This window comes from Xenopus laevis, chromosome 1S (assembly GCF_017654675.1).
Source record: "Xenopus laevis strain J_2021 chromosome 1S, Xenopus_laevis_v10.1, whole genome shotgun sequence".
Taxonomy (NCBI): domain Eukaryota; kingdom Metazoa; phylum Chordata; class Amphibia; order Anura; family Pipidae; genus Xenopus; species Xenopus laevis.
This window is the reverse complement of record NC_054372.1, coordinates 158,777,752-158,791,497: the sequence shown is the minus strand read 5'-3', so window position 1 is coordinate 158,791,497 and position 13,746 is coordinate 158,777,752. Positions and strand designations below refer to the sequence as shown.

The window sequence follows — 13,746 nt, the reverse complement described above, 5'->3', positions numbered from 1 at the left end:
CATACCTTACAAAATCCTTCTCATGACCTTCAAACCTCTTTCTTTAGCCACATCCCACTGCATTTCCTTATTTGTGTGTTAATGAATTCCTTAAAGTCTCCTTCATTTCTCATACAGCTGCTGCACTTCTACTGCTATGTTGCACTTGATACCACTGCTGCTCTTTACCTTCATTCTTCCTTATGAGAGCAGAGAAGGAAGAATTCAATTCCAACATTATTTTCCCTGCCAAACAACACCTCCACCTTGAGGTGCTTTAATAAAATGCATAATGTGTAAAGAAAAAAGTTGCTGTAGATTACATTTGATTTGTCTGGCTGCTTTCAAAACTTAAAAAACCTTTTATATACTTTATGTAACCACTATTATATATTCATTAAACAATTCATTAACCATTTTCAGTTGTTTTAAAGTTATAGTAGTTGCTATAAAAAACAGTATCTGCCAGGCTGCTTACTGTATATTCTCTTGGCTTCGACTGAAACAATTATTCTTTTATTATTAACATGTATTTATATAGCGCCAACATATTGCGTAGCACTGTAAAGTAAATGTGATTAACTAAATCACATGAATTCTATACATAGAACATATGGAATTACATACAATATGGAATTATACAATCAATGTAGCAGAAGCCAGCTGATTAACAGACCTGGAGAAGAACTGATCTGTTACAAATATATATATATATATATATATATATATATATATATATATATATATATATATATATATATATATATATATATATATATATATATATATATATATATATATATGAAAGCAGTGCTTGTTTATCCTGTATATATATATATATATATATATATATATATATATATATATATATATATATATATATATATATATATACAGGATAGACAAGCACTGCTTTCAGTAGTATCAAATATTTAATGACAATATATTGCAAAGTTGCTTAGCATTAGTTTTCTTTCAGTATACAAAAAGGTATTGGTTCATTTGTTTTTAAAATAATGTTTGCTGTAATCATTACAGTAATTTATTTTTGTTTAAATACGACTGTATAGCAAGTTTGTTGTATATATAATAAGTGTCTGTACTTACTTGGTTAATGGGTTTATGTAGAAGAACCAATACTCCAGTTCTGTGATTAATTGAACTTTATCTTTATTTTACTTAAAGGGGACCAAACATAAAAAGCTACCCAAACATAAAAATAACAACATAAAAAACATAAAAAAAAAAGTTACCTAAACATAAAACGCTGTAATATAAAAGTCCTCTTAAAATTAAACATGAAACTAAAAATATTTTTTTTCATTAAAACATCTCTACCTGTTATATAGTCGTTATAAAATCATATATTGCTTGTCCCTTCTCTATGCCTTAAGCATAGAGGCGGGGCAGGCAATTACTTTCACTTTACATTCTGCACTTCCTAGATGTCACTGCACTCCTCGCATCCCCCCTCCTCCTCACCATCTAATGAAGTAGCCAGAGCATGGGTATGGGCATCAGGTCCCCCATTCTGGTGTATAAACAAGATTTTGGCATGATTTAAAGCTTGACTTAATAACAGTGTCCACAAAATGGCTGCTGCCTATTTCAAGGGATTGGGAATTCCAAGACCAAAAGAAACAAGATTTATATAATTTATATAGTGCGAGTAAAGTTTATTTTGCTAGACTAAGGTCATAAAATAGGATTTAGAATTATTTCTTAGGGTGACAGGTCCCCTTTAATATCAAATGGTACAGAAATGAGGAGAGCACTCAATAGGCATATTAATGCTGTGGTTGTTTTTACATTTGCCGACTACTAGTACACAACATGTTTCAGGCCTGTGTGCCCTTTATCAAGTGTCACATACAATCTGAACGTTGCGGCTTTTTAAAACACACCCCTACGTTCTTCCACCAGTGTTAAAGTGAGTGATTGGACCCAAAAACAGGGGAAGTATGTGTAGAGTCCATTTTTTCAGTCCATAAAGTTAAATGTCCTTGTGTCAGTGTCCATTTTGCAGACACACAATTGTGACATAGTAATAATTCAGTGTTCAAGAGTGTTTTTAATACATTGTTGTGTTCAATCTGCTAAAAAAGGAACGGCTACCATATGTTAATGTGCACTCGTGTACTAGTAGTAGGCAAATATAAAAATAACCACGCCTATTGAGTGCTCTCCTCATTTCTCTATAATTTGATATACATACAATATATCAGGATTTTAGTGACCTGACTGAGGAAAGTTGCACTCCTATCTTGAATTAAATTGAGTTGTCAGTGCATTTTTGGACATCTTACTACTTAGGTCCCCTTTAATGCTGCATCCAACATTTTGGGTCCACTTGGTACCTTTATGGAACCTGATTTGTGTTTACCAAAAAATAAATTTTTTTCATTAATTTTTAAGTTACAGGTATGGAACCTGTTATTCAGAACTCATATAAACATTAAATAAACCCAATATGGTGGTTTTGCTTCCAATAAGGATTACGGTAATTATATCTTAGTTTGGATCAAGTGCAAGGTACTGTTTTATTATTGCAGGAAAAAAAGTCCATTTTGAAAGTCTGGATTATTTGATTATAATGGAGTCTGTGGGAGACGGCCTTTGTGTAAATCGTAGCTTTTTGGATAACAGGTTTCCAGATAAAAGATCCCGTACTATTTTTACCGTATACTTTTTTTTTTTAAACTTACAAAATTATTTGGTTTTATTTTCCTCTTTCTATGTTTCCCAGTAGATGGCTCAGTAAGCCATCTCCATTAAATTGTCTCCATTAAATACATTGCGTAGTAGTTGCTCCTATTGAGCATGGTTTCCTAGCATTAATAATGTCAGTAGCAAAGAAACTGTTATATTTGCTTCATTAGTTGCTGATGTGTTGCTGCAGTGAAATAGATATTATTGTATCACATTGTTAGCTTAGAACTGTGTTCCTGATCCTAAATGGAGTTGTCCCCAGAGCACCTTTGCAATTTTTGGTTTCTGAGATATTAGACTGCTTATAGCAGGATTTCTGCTCAGCTTCTCTATTTAAAAGTGAGTCTGTGCTGTGCTTTCTATGCACTTCCTATATAGTCCTTTAACCCTATGGTTGCTGACTCTAAGAGATTGTTGTCGAGCCAAATGCCTGCTATTTATAGTCTAAATGGTATATTTATTATACTGTGTAAATTTAAATTCGGCAAAAAAAAAACTGTGCCAAATAAATGGTGAATTTATCAAGGTGTGTGTAATTTTGCGCCACACAAACTCCAGATTTGACACCGTTATTTTTAGGGATGCACCGAATCTAAGATTCGGTTCCTTCTGCCCAGCCAAACCGAATCCTAATTTGCATATTCAAATTAGGGACGGGAGGGAAATCACGTGACTTTTCGTCAGAAAACGAGGAAGTACATTTTTTTCCCCTTCACACCCCTATTTTGCATATGCAAATTAGGATTCGGTTTGGTATTCCGCCGAATCTTTCGGGAAGGATTCGGGGGTTCGGCCAGATCCAAAATAGTGGATTCAGAGCATCCCTAGTTTTCTTTCTGGCAGAAGAAAGAACATGTAAAAAATTTACTCTGTTTTTTATGCTGTTGTTTACATATAATAAATATCCCCTTAAATTTTAATCAGGTTAATCAGGTAAGCAACTTTTACTTACCCTGGTATATATACTGGTAAGGACTGGCTAAAAACTGACTTTTCCTACCTTGTTTCAGCTCCAGTTAGAAACACAAAAAAGGGTAAACTAATAATGCTTTCAATTGCAATTATACTTTATTTAGGCATAAATACAGTTTTTGGATGAAGATTCAGTTTACCTTTTAAATTCATTTTAGCATAATGTAGGTAGGGATATTTTAGGACCCTTTTCTATTATTTATTTTTTGACGATTTTTTTAATTCCTTAGCTTGTTTTTAACATTTTGGAATTGTAACAGCTACATTTTTAGCTGTAGTTTATCCTAGCAACCAGGTAGTGGTTTGAATAAGAGACTGCAAGATGAACAGAAGAGGCACCAAACAGGAGGTAATGTTAAAGTGTTACAGAGCAATAGAGGGAGGCAAACAACTGAAAATAATTATTACAGTTCATTCTGTACATATTTAGTGGTAATACTCATGACCATGAAAATGAATAAATCAGCCTGTCATGCTTTTTTTCCCACTTGATTATGATTTTTTTTTCTTCTGTGATTTCTACGAAATGAATCTTAATAGTAATTTAGGTGATACGATTTTTATTTTTCATGATTTTGTTGTGAAAAGTGTTTGCATCAATTTATGCAAATTTCCCTAAAAGTTAACATTAAAGGTAAACTACCACTTAAAATTAACTTTATCCATCCATGTGTAGTTTATATGTTTGTTAAATTGCACTGAAAAGACAAGCCAACAATGTCACAAAACAAGATAGTAAGCAGTGCAATATTCTATAAAATGACTACAGCCGGTAGGAAAAACACACTGGGGCTCATTTATTAACGCAGCGCAGCGCTAAAAAGAGCGCAGTGGCCAGACATTTGCCCAGCGCATGCGAGTATTTAATAATGTAGCGCACGATACCTTAACAGTGCGATTTGTGCGCTAATGTAGACACAAGACAGGTGCGACGTGTGAAACTGCGTATCAGCTGTCGCAGTGCTTATAATAAATTGTGCGCACAGGAAGATACCGCAAAGGTAAGGATTAGTTGTGCTCATGTATGAATGCGCTGCTTTAATTAGTTGCGTCACATATTGCGCATATTGCGTTCACTTAGACGCATCTGCATTTGTTTCTGTGCTAATATTTGTTTGGTTGCAAAGGTGTTTAGCCTACCTGATACCCTTAAAGGAACCTTGGTCAATATAAACATGTTGGGTGGAAGGCGTGGTTAATATGCACTTTACAAGGGTTGTTCATCTTGAATATACTAGCGCAGCTGGGCAGGAATGCGCATTTTGAAGAGCGTTACTATTACGCCACGAAGAGGCAGGCGTAAAAATTGTGGTGCTGTTGACCGGGTGCAGTTTTGCACATATACAGACGCAAATCTGCGACGGCCGCAGTGCAAGCGCATTGTAGCCACGCCCACAGCCACGCCCCTAACAACCACGGTATCGTTTGCGACATAAATGCCCAATCTTTTGCGCAATGCGCATAAACAAAACCATCGCAAAAGCTCTGTGTTATGCGCAATATCACGCAAATATATTAGCGATCACGCTTGTGATGGCGCAGACAACCTTTTGCGTCCACTTATGCGCTGCGCTGCTTTAATAAATGAGCCCCACTGTCTCTGTAGGGTTGGTGAATTGCTACTTCTGCCAGTGACTCTGCAGGAATGTGCTACAGGTTATAGTTCAGCAATGACTAGATAAGCAAACCAGACCAGTTTATAAATACTTACAGAAGTTTCCCATTAACTGATTGGTTTCAAACATCTATTCATTGTTGCTTGATATAGAACTGATAAGTGTGTATTTACAGTTGTGTAGTTGATTTATCCATTTAGTACACAAGACATTTTCAGGCTCCCTATCCCCACACTAATGCATTTAAATTTAGAACATTTAGGCAACTTAATCTACTATACTGTATGTTTATTGTAAGCGGCTGTGGCTGCCTTTTTTTTTCTTTCCTGCTCTTGTTGGCACAGAATTAAAGGACTGTCAGAGAGCAGAGAAACGCTTCATTGTTTCCTGTCATAACCTTTGATTATATTAAATTTAAGCAGAATATCTATTACAACAAAGCCACATATTATTATTTAAGAACTATAAATACATAGAACTGCAATGTTGGCTGCAGCATTGGATGCTCTTACAAATAGAAAATAAAGCCTTGTGTGGGTTTCAGCTGAAGCCAGCTTGCACATTAGCTTTGGTGCATGACTGAATGTCTACAATCTCCTTCACTTCTCCTTTTTTTTTTTCTTTTTTTTTTTGTCAATTCACTCGAAAATGACCAGTTCCTCCACAAATAAAGTGTAAATTGCAAATAAGTACACAAGGCTCCTTAAGGTGTTTTTCATACATGGCTTGCATTTCTTTTGTCTCCACGTCTGTTGACTTTATATAAAACTGCGTGAGATCATCAATATGATATAATCTGGCCCACTAAGAGGAAAGAATGAACCGTGCATATTTTAAGATATTTTGTTACAATCTCTGCATTCCGTGTGAAGCCTTAACTACTCAATTAAATATAATATTGCAGAATTCGAAAACAATACTAATGTGCATAATTATCAAAGATTGCAACAAAAAAAGTACTGTTTAAATTTGTGTCCCAAAATCACAGAAAGAAAAAAAGTTTTCAAGTTGCCAATTGACTTCTATGGCATCTTGCTCTGAGCTCTGTAATATATATTATGCCTAAAATAAAACCGTGAAATGCTAATGGCATAATGTTTTTCTAACAAAGTATTTCAGTACGAAGCAAAGCACCAGATACCACTCCAATGACCACCAATGCCTTTTTATCACTGAGAAGCAAAAAGCTCAAAGGCCTGATTGGCAGGTACCAAGCGATTCTTCAACAGCTGAAATAAGGTAGCACAGAAACCAAAACATCATGGGGCCTATTTATGAGTCCTCAAATATTTATGGTTGAGTGTTAAAGGGGAAAAAACTGATTTATTATGCTCCAAAGCTGCTAAAAATTAGAATTAAGCTAGCCATAGACACAAAGATCCGATCGTACGAATCCTCGCCTCGTACGATTTTCGGACCGTGTGAAGAGTCCCATTTTTCTATCCACGGAGATTGGTCGTTTGGTCGGACAGGTTAAAAGATTTCTGTCGGCTGCCGATAATATCTCTGCATGTATTGCTGATCGTACGATTTTCAGTGGGAGACTGTCACCAGCTTTGTCGGACATAACTTTTGTACAATCGCTGTCAGGGGCAGAACATCGGCTGATCTGTTCGTTTACTACTTTATTTGATCTGAATGGTTAGTGGCAGGTCGGGAGATGGGGAAGTCCGATCATTTGAGGATTCAAACGATCAGATCATTGCATCTGTGGCCAGCTTTAGAAAATTACCAAAACCTGTAAGAGTCACTGGTTTTGATATCCAATCGTTTGATAATTCAAGTTTTACAAGTGACAAGTCTCACAAATTTGTGAAGACTTTTCCTGCACAGACAATTTTTAATTGGAATTGTTAGTAAATGTAACCAAATCGTAGAAATGAGTTTGGTGGATTTTTTTTATTTTTAGAATGTGAAAAAATCAAGTTTTAATAAATAGCCCCTATGTGTGGCATTAGGCTAAAAGTTAGTGTAAAATTGTCTCATTTAAACTAGATCATGATGTCTAGTTTTCCTTTCACTCAGTATATATAACAGGAATAAAAGTTAGAAAGATATACAGTGAAACGTAAATTTTCTGGATTTTACACCTTTGTTTTGTCCCCTGAAAAAAATGTATAACGGGGGTTCTGCTGTAATTCAGTTATGAATTCATTTTTTACAGACATTTCCAAAAGCGCTCCAAACTCTAATTCACTTGGAAATGCTTTTGGGTCCCATAGCATATGGTCTCAACATACAGATTTTCCTAGGCCCATGCAGGATTTATTCACTGCTTCTGAACTGCTTTCTGAATTAAAATTTCTATTTTTCTGAAGTTTCTGACAATCTGTTTTGTAAAATGCTTAAGAATGGACTTAAGGTTACATTTTATTTGTGAAAGGTAATAAAATAGAGGTTTAAAAAAGCCTACTTCAGGGATTCTTAGATATCTTCAGTCTTAAAAGTCGTATAAGCTGAACATTAGCTATCTGGGCCATCCAATTATTACATTTATTTGCCAGCAACCTGTAGGGCTGATCGTTTGGATCCCTCACAAACTGCCGGTCATTGACAGTTTGGCATGTGTTGCCAAATTCATGTGCAGCTTGTGGCTTTCAGTTCCTCTCACAAATGAATCAACCGGATGCCCATCACTGTTAGGAAAGCACTTGTTTTTTTTTTTTTTTGCATTAGTCCATAGTTGTTTATGTATTTTGATTATGGGTTTACTGCTGCTGTGATTTTAAAATGTCCTCAAATAGTGGAAGATTTTTCAGGGCAATGGCACACTAGGGAATCGCTAGTGGCCGACACAGAGATTTGTCTTCCATGATTATTTATTGCCACCTCCTGAGGCAACTTCAGAAGAACGAAGCAATGCCTTGGATTTAGCTGCCGACAACTTTAATTATTTCCAATGGAGATGCATTTTCCGGACATATGTAGCCCGCAGTTGTGCATTTTTATCTCTGGCCATAAGGGCCATGCCTCCCAACTGCCCTGCTTTCTGTCAGACAGTCACGATTTTGACAGCTTAGTCCTGAGTTTCTTACTGAAATGTACAACGTTTTGAAACTTAATTAAAATAAGTTGTTTTTTTTGTCAGAGAGCCCACAACACTGAGCAGCTGCACTTTGATACATTTGTAATAATTTAAGATAACCAGGTCTCTTGAGATAACCGAGACTCACAGCTTAAAGGGCAATTTCAACGTCAGTAGCAAAACTGTAACACATAAACATGACCCCAAAACTCCCAGAAATGTGTTCAAACTTTTAAAAGCTGCCAAATTTTGTAAAAGGGACATGGTAATTAGGGGATGTGTCCATATGTCATGTAGGGAATTTATTTTGGCCCAAGGGCAACAAATTGGCATTGTGCTTAGGAGACCAAGGTCAGGGTTTTCCAATAAATAAACTATCTGGACTGAACAACCCTCTGTGAGTTATATTTAGCTTAAATAAAGATGCTTATCTCGTGTATTGTAAACAGAAAACAATGGCGGTTTCTGCTCATCAGTTATGACACAGAAAAGGTCATATAAATATCATATTTCATGTTCATTATTTTACTCCTTTTACTCATTATTTTACTCCTTACATTCCACTCTTTGCTGATAGTTTGCTGTTAAATACTGGACCTGCTAAAAAATTGTTGGCACTTTTACTTTTATATTGTTAAAAACGGCATATAGGAGTGTAAATGACTATTGTGCTGCTCATGACAAACGCAGTATGCCAAAGCGACACGGCCCCTCTAACTTGCATAAGTGAGGAGGAGACTTTGTTTAAAGGAAAGGCAAGCTACACTTGGGGGAGGGAAAAAGTTATGCACCTCCAAGTGATTGAATTTACTAACTTGAAACCCCTATCTGCAAAAAACTGCACTGGCCGGGGTTCTTCCAGTGAGCACCACGGATCGATCGTCTTCCGGCTTTTTTCTTTTTGGTAGAGCAAAAAGCCGAACTTTAACGAAAAAAGCCGACTATTTAGTTCTACTGCGCATGAGTCTGCCCGGGAAATTTGAACAAAGAAGAACCCGGAAGAGGATCTCTCCGTTTCTACTGATAGGAGCACTGGCCCGGGGTGTCAGGTAAGAAAATGCAATCACTTGGGGGTGCCTAGCTTTTGGCCTTTCCTTCTACTTTAAAATGGACAGAAAATAACAAAACAGCACTTACAAAGTAATTAATTTTCACTGAATATATGAGTGAAGCCTCACTAAGGGTTCCTTGCTAATCTCATGAGGGGTGTGTGGTCTCTACCTGAAGAGAGGCCTAAAGTGCCTACTTGTACTGAAATGCCTGGTTGAAATATTTACTTATACATTTCTTAGATAAAACATTGCATTCCAGTTGTTCTGGCACTATAAAAATAATGTAGTACAAAGTTTCATGGTTTGAGTAACTCAGATTCTCTGAATTTTGTTGAGACTTGTTCTGCACTGTCAGTCATATTAAGCCTTTATGAAAAAAGTTTGAAAAGCAGTCGACTGAAGAGAGAGGCTTTCTTTGATAATAACCAATATTTCAGTTCCGATATTTATCATTGATCTGTGTGCAGCGCATTACCGAGATCATTGCTATCACCAGGCGGTGGGCTAAATTTTGTTGATGTGGACCGCTAAAGTGAGAGGAAAACTATATTGATAAGAGATACACAACCTGGAAAGCTCCAAATGTGAAACTGATGCCAACCCTCAGCAATTTGATATTACTTATTAAAGAAATCTTTTTATAATTGTAATTAGTCTATATTGTTTACAAGGACATTTCCTGCCCAGGAGGTACCAACTAAGGCTGGTAAAAAAGATTTGGTTAATGAATATAAACAAAATAATCTTAAATGAAAAAAAAATTGAAGGCAAAATGCACTCCTTGGCACAGGTCAATTGTTTTGGCACTATGATAATATATGGTACATGTAAGATAAAAAAAACATACATAAAAAAAAAAACTCACTACCTGTATTCGTCTCTAAGCCCATGTTCATTTCTGCTGGAAATAAAAAAGCAAGCAGGAAAAGAAATGTTCGTGTTCGGCAGGTTTTGAAATAAAACACCCAACATAACAAGCTGTGTTGCTTTATTCTTTGTTTATCAAACAACACTGACTGTTTGCTGTGGGAGGTATATGTTGGATCCTTTCCCTTTGCACACTGGTTTGGGTACTGGGAACAAATAGATCATTCACATAACAAACTGGGAAAGCAAATTTGCCCTTAAACCAAAAGGCTGTACCGGGTTTTACTAAAGCAACTTGATCTAGTGCTGGCAGTATTAGCGAGCACAATGCTGAAATCAGGTGAGTACAATGCCCCCCAAAGATGTGCAGCCTGTGCTGAATAGAATCTTAAAGAACAATTTGTTTCTAATATTAAATCCTGGACAGCATAGCCTTGGGAAAGATTTAAAGTATTAGTCACTGAGTGTGGCTGGTGTTGTTGTATTAACATTTCTTTCCTCCTGTGTTAGCTATAGTGATTATATCCTATCCTTCTGACCGTTGTTTCTTCTCTACCTCTATATTGCTTTGATTTGTCACTTATTCTTTACTTCGACTGTGTAAAATTAATATTTATCTGCACTTCTGTGCCCCTCTTTTGTGAAATAAGGTTTGACAGCAACATTCCATACGTTCCAAGTTGCCTTGGCTAAAGCATTCTCTGTAGATGTGAGCATTCTGTTAAACCTATCTTTTCTATGACTTCGTAAAATAGAGGTACCTCTGTGTCATGAGGGATGCTTTGTTCAAATTGTATTATTTTGTCATCCCAAATGCTTTACTTTTATGAAAATGTAGATCCCAGGGGTCACTCCTTCATTGGAGTCTTTGATGATTTTTTTTTAAATTATTTTATTTTGGGCATATTTTGATTTAAAGCACAATAATTAAAGGTTACGTTTTATTTAAAACTGGCGTATCCAACAACCATGTGACCAGTGTAATGGTGATGTTCTTTGGGGAGTCTTTTCTGTGGCCACATATAATTTGTGATCACACCAATTTGTATGTAAACAGGATATGGTCTGCCTTTAATGAAGTTTCTTAGATGTCTGTGAAGATTGTAGCTGAATTATTTAATCATTCATTTCATGACTTCTGTGTGCAATGGGGGTTAATTGAATGTAATGCTGTACATTTTTGGTGAAAGGAACAGGAATGCGGAAGGAAGGTTTGCTGTTATGATAGGCCATACCCCGGTATTTACCAATATACATGTAAAAAGTTACACAACTAGTTAGAAGAGAAGATTTATGGAGTCAGTACCGTCTTTTCTTTAAACACACAAATAAGATTTGTGACTTTTTTGTTTGAGTTTAGAGATATGATTTGGGGCGTTCTACTTACCGGTTAGGTTTAATGGCACAAAAGTAAAATATCTATGTGGCCCATACACAGAGTTCAAGTATGCACAGTGTATTTAAATGATAGTCAGCCCATTCTTCTCTCTGTACCATACCCATCTGTTTAATATTTGTGTTATACTATTGAAGATGTGCCACTTAGAAAGGCCTGCCTAAGTTTCTATGGAATTGCTTTATCTTGATTGGGGCTAGCGAGGACCTGCTGAAGCCGGTGAATAAGTTGTAGGTTAAAGCTGAAAACCGTGATATTGTTTCGTTTTGCTAAAGAATTGTCTTTGTACAAAAACAGCCACATAGCTACTATCATTTGACTCTCAAGATTGTATTGATGTTGTGCTGGTTTGCAGGAGAGTCTATACTTGTTTTTTTTCTTCTGCTCTTAAAATTGCCTTCTCAAAAACTATCCCTTAGAAAGATAAACCCATGTTTATAATGAAGTTGGGGTGACCTAGTACTGGAGCTCAGAGTTGGCACTAATCAGTGCAATGTACATGGTATACATATGTTATTTACATGCACAGCTTGTAGATGAATTTGAGTATTGTGCATCTTTCTGTATTGCTAGTTTCAGGTTCAAGGTTAAAGGCAAAAAGTTTGAGCTGGGTGGACCCAGTAGCATCGTGGGCCTGTATTTCTGGTTCAGGTTTCAGGAAAGAAAATGACTTCACTTTAAACTCTTCTGGTTACTCTCTGGCAATGACTGCAGCTGTTAATTATCAGATGGATTGTAGGTTATATAATATACACCAGGGAACGTACCTAGCTGCAGTACAGTTGTAACTACTTTTCGATCATGCTTGGAATGTCCCATGCAGCAGCCAAACTTCTGAAGAATGTGTCATTGCCCTAAAAACTGTTGATATTACTGTTATTTTAAAAGCATTGTTTCCTAAGAAATCCTCATTAGATGTTACATTTTCATGATCAGAGCCTGGTGGAACAAATATAACATAATTACATTTCATTTGTTCAACTGTGACTGTTCAAGTTTATACCTTCACTTCCAGAATTATCGATTTACATTTGGCCCCCAAAAAATTGCAAGCCGTACCCCTCTCTAGGAAATACATACAGTTACACAGATATAGTGACAACAATGAACCTAACAAAGTCTCTTTCCAAGAGTTTTAATACTCAAGGAAGAGCTACCAGTAACAGATTTAAATAAGAAAAATCTCGATTGTTGCCTAGGACCTTTGATTCTAATCATACCCAGCACAGGGGATAGGGAGATGGGGCTCAGTAGGATTGGGTTTGGACCTGGGGTAACTCTACTCACCAAAAGACAGTTGCTTCCACATAGCAGTTACAACACAAAACCTGTCCTTTAAAATATTGCCAGTATTCACCCATTGATGGTCTGCTTACAGTTATGTTCACTTGGAAAAGCTCACTGACGTTCACAGGCAACTTTTCAAAACTGACTCTTCTTAATGAGGTCACGTTCTAGGCATATTGTAAATTGGCAAGTAGTGACTTAATCGTACTGCTGTAACTCCATGCCTCCCAATTCCAATCATTGTTGCTTTTTCTGTATTTGGCCACAGTATGACTCATACATATTGCCATGGAATCTAAGAGCAGAGACACACGTGGAGATTCGGTGAGATTAGTCACCCGGCGACAAATCGCCTCTTCTTCAGGCGACTAATCTCCCCGAACTGCCTTCGATTTCGATTCTAGCTGGCTATTTGTCAGAGATTTGTCACCCATGATAAAACTGCACAACTGTGATGCATAGGTCGTGTTGCATAGGTTGTACCACCGGTGATTTTAGTTATTACCAATGTAGAAACATTTTCAGAAGATTTGTCACCTGCAGTTGTGCATTTAAATCACGGACAACAAATCTCCCCATCAGCCATGGCCCTAAAGCGGGGGTCCCCAACCATTATTACCTGTGAGCTACATTCAGATGCAAAACGAGTTGGGGAGCAATGCAAGCAAATATTCCTGATTAGTGCAAAATATGTTCTGTTATTGGCCATATGGTAGGCTCTGTTTGGCAGAACACCTGTTATTTATTCAACTGAAAGCCTGGAATTCAAAAATGAGTACCTGCTTTGAAGCAGAAGAATCATAGAAAAGGAGAGAGGTGCTGTTCATTCACATACTCACCTGC

The 13,746-nt window shown here is 36.6% G+C and overlaps 1 protein-coding gene across 3 annotated transcripts in view; it reads left to right on the top strand.

The window, feature by feature from the left end:
- Nucleotides 1–13,746, top strand: part of tnfaip8.S (TNF alpha induced protein 8 S homeolog) — a 58,709-nt gene that overhangs the window by 20,095 nt on the left and 24,868 nt on the right. The window contains exon 1 of one of the 3 annotated variants that reach the window (XM_018236895.2): nucleotides 10,421–10,560. Coding sequence (XP_018092384.1) covers nucleotides 10,548–10,560 — 13 coding nt within the window. The 5' untranslated portion in view covers nucleotides 10,421–10,547. 3 annotated transcript variants of the gene reach the window in all.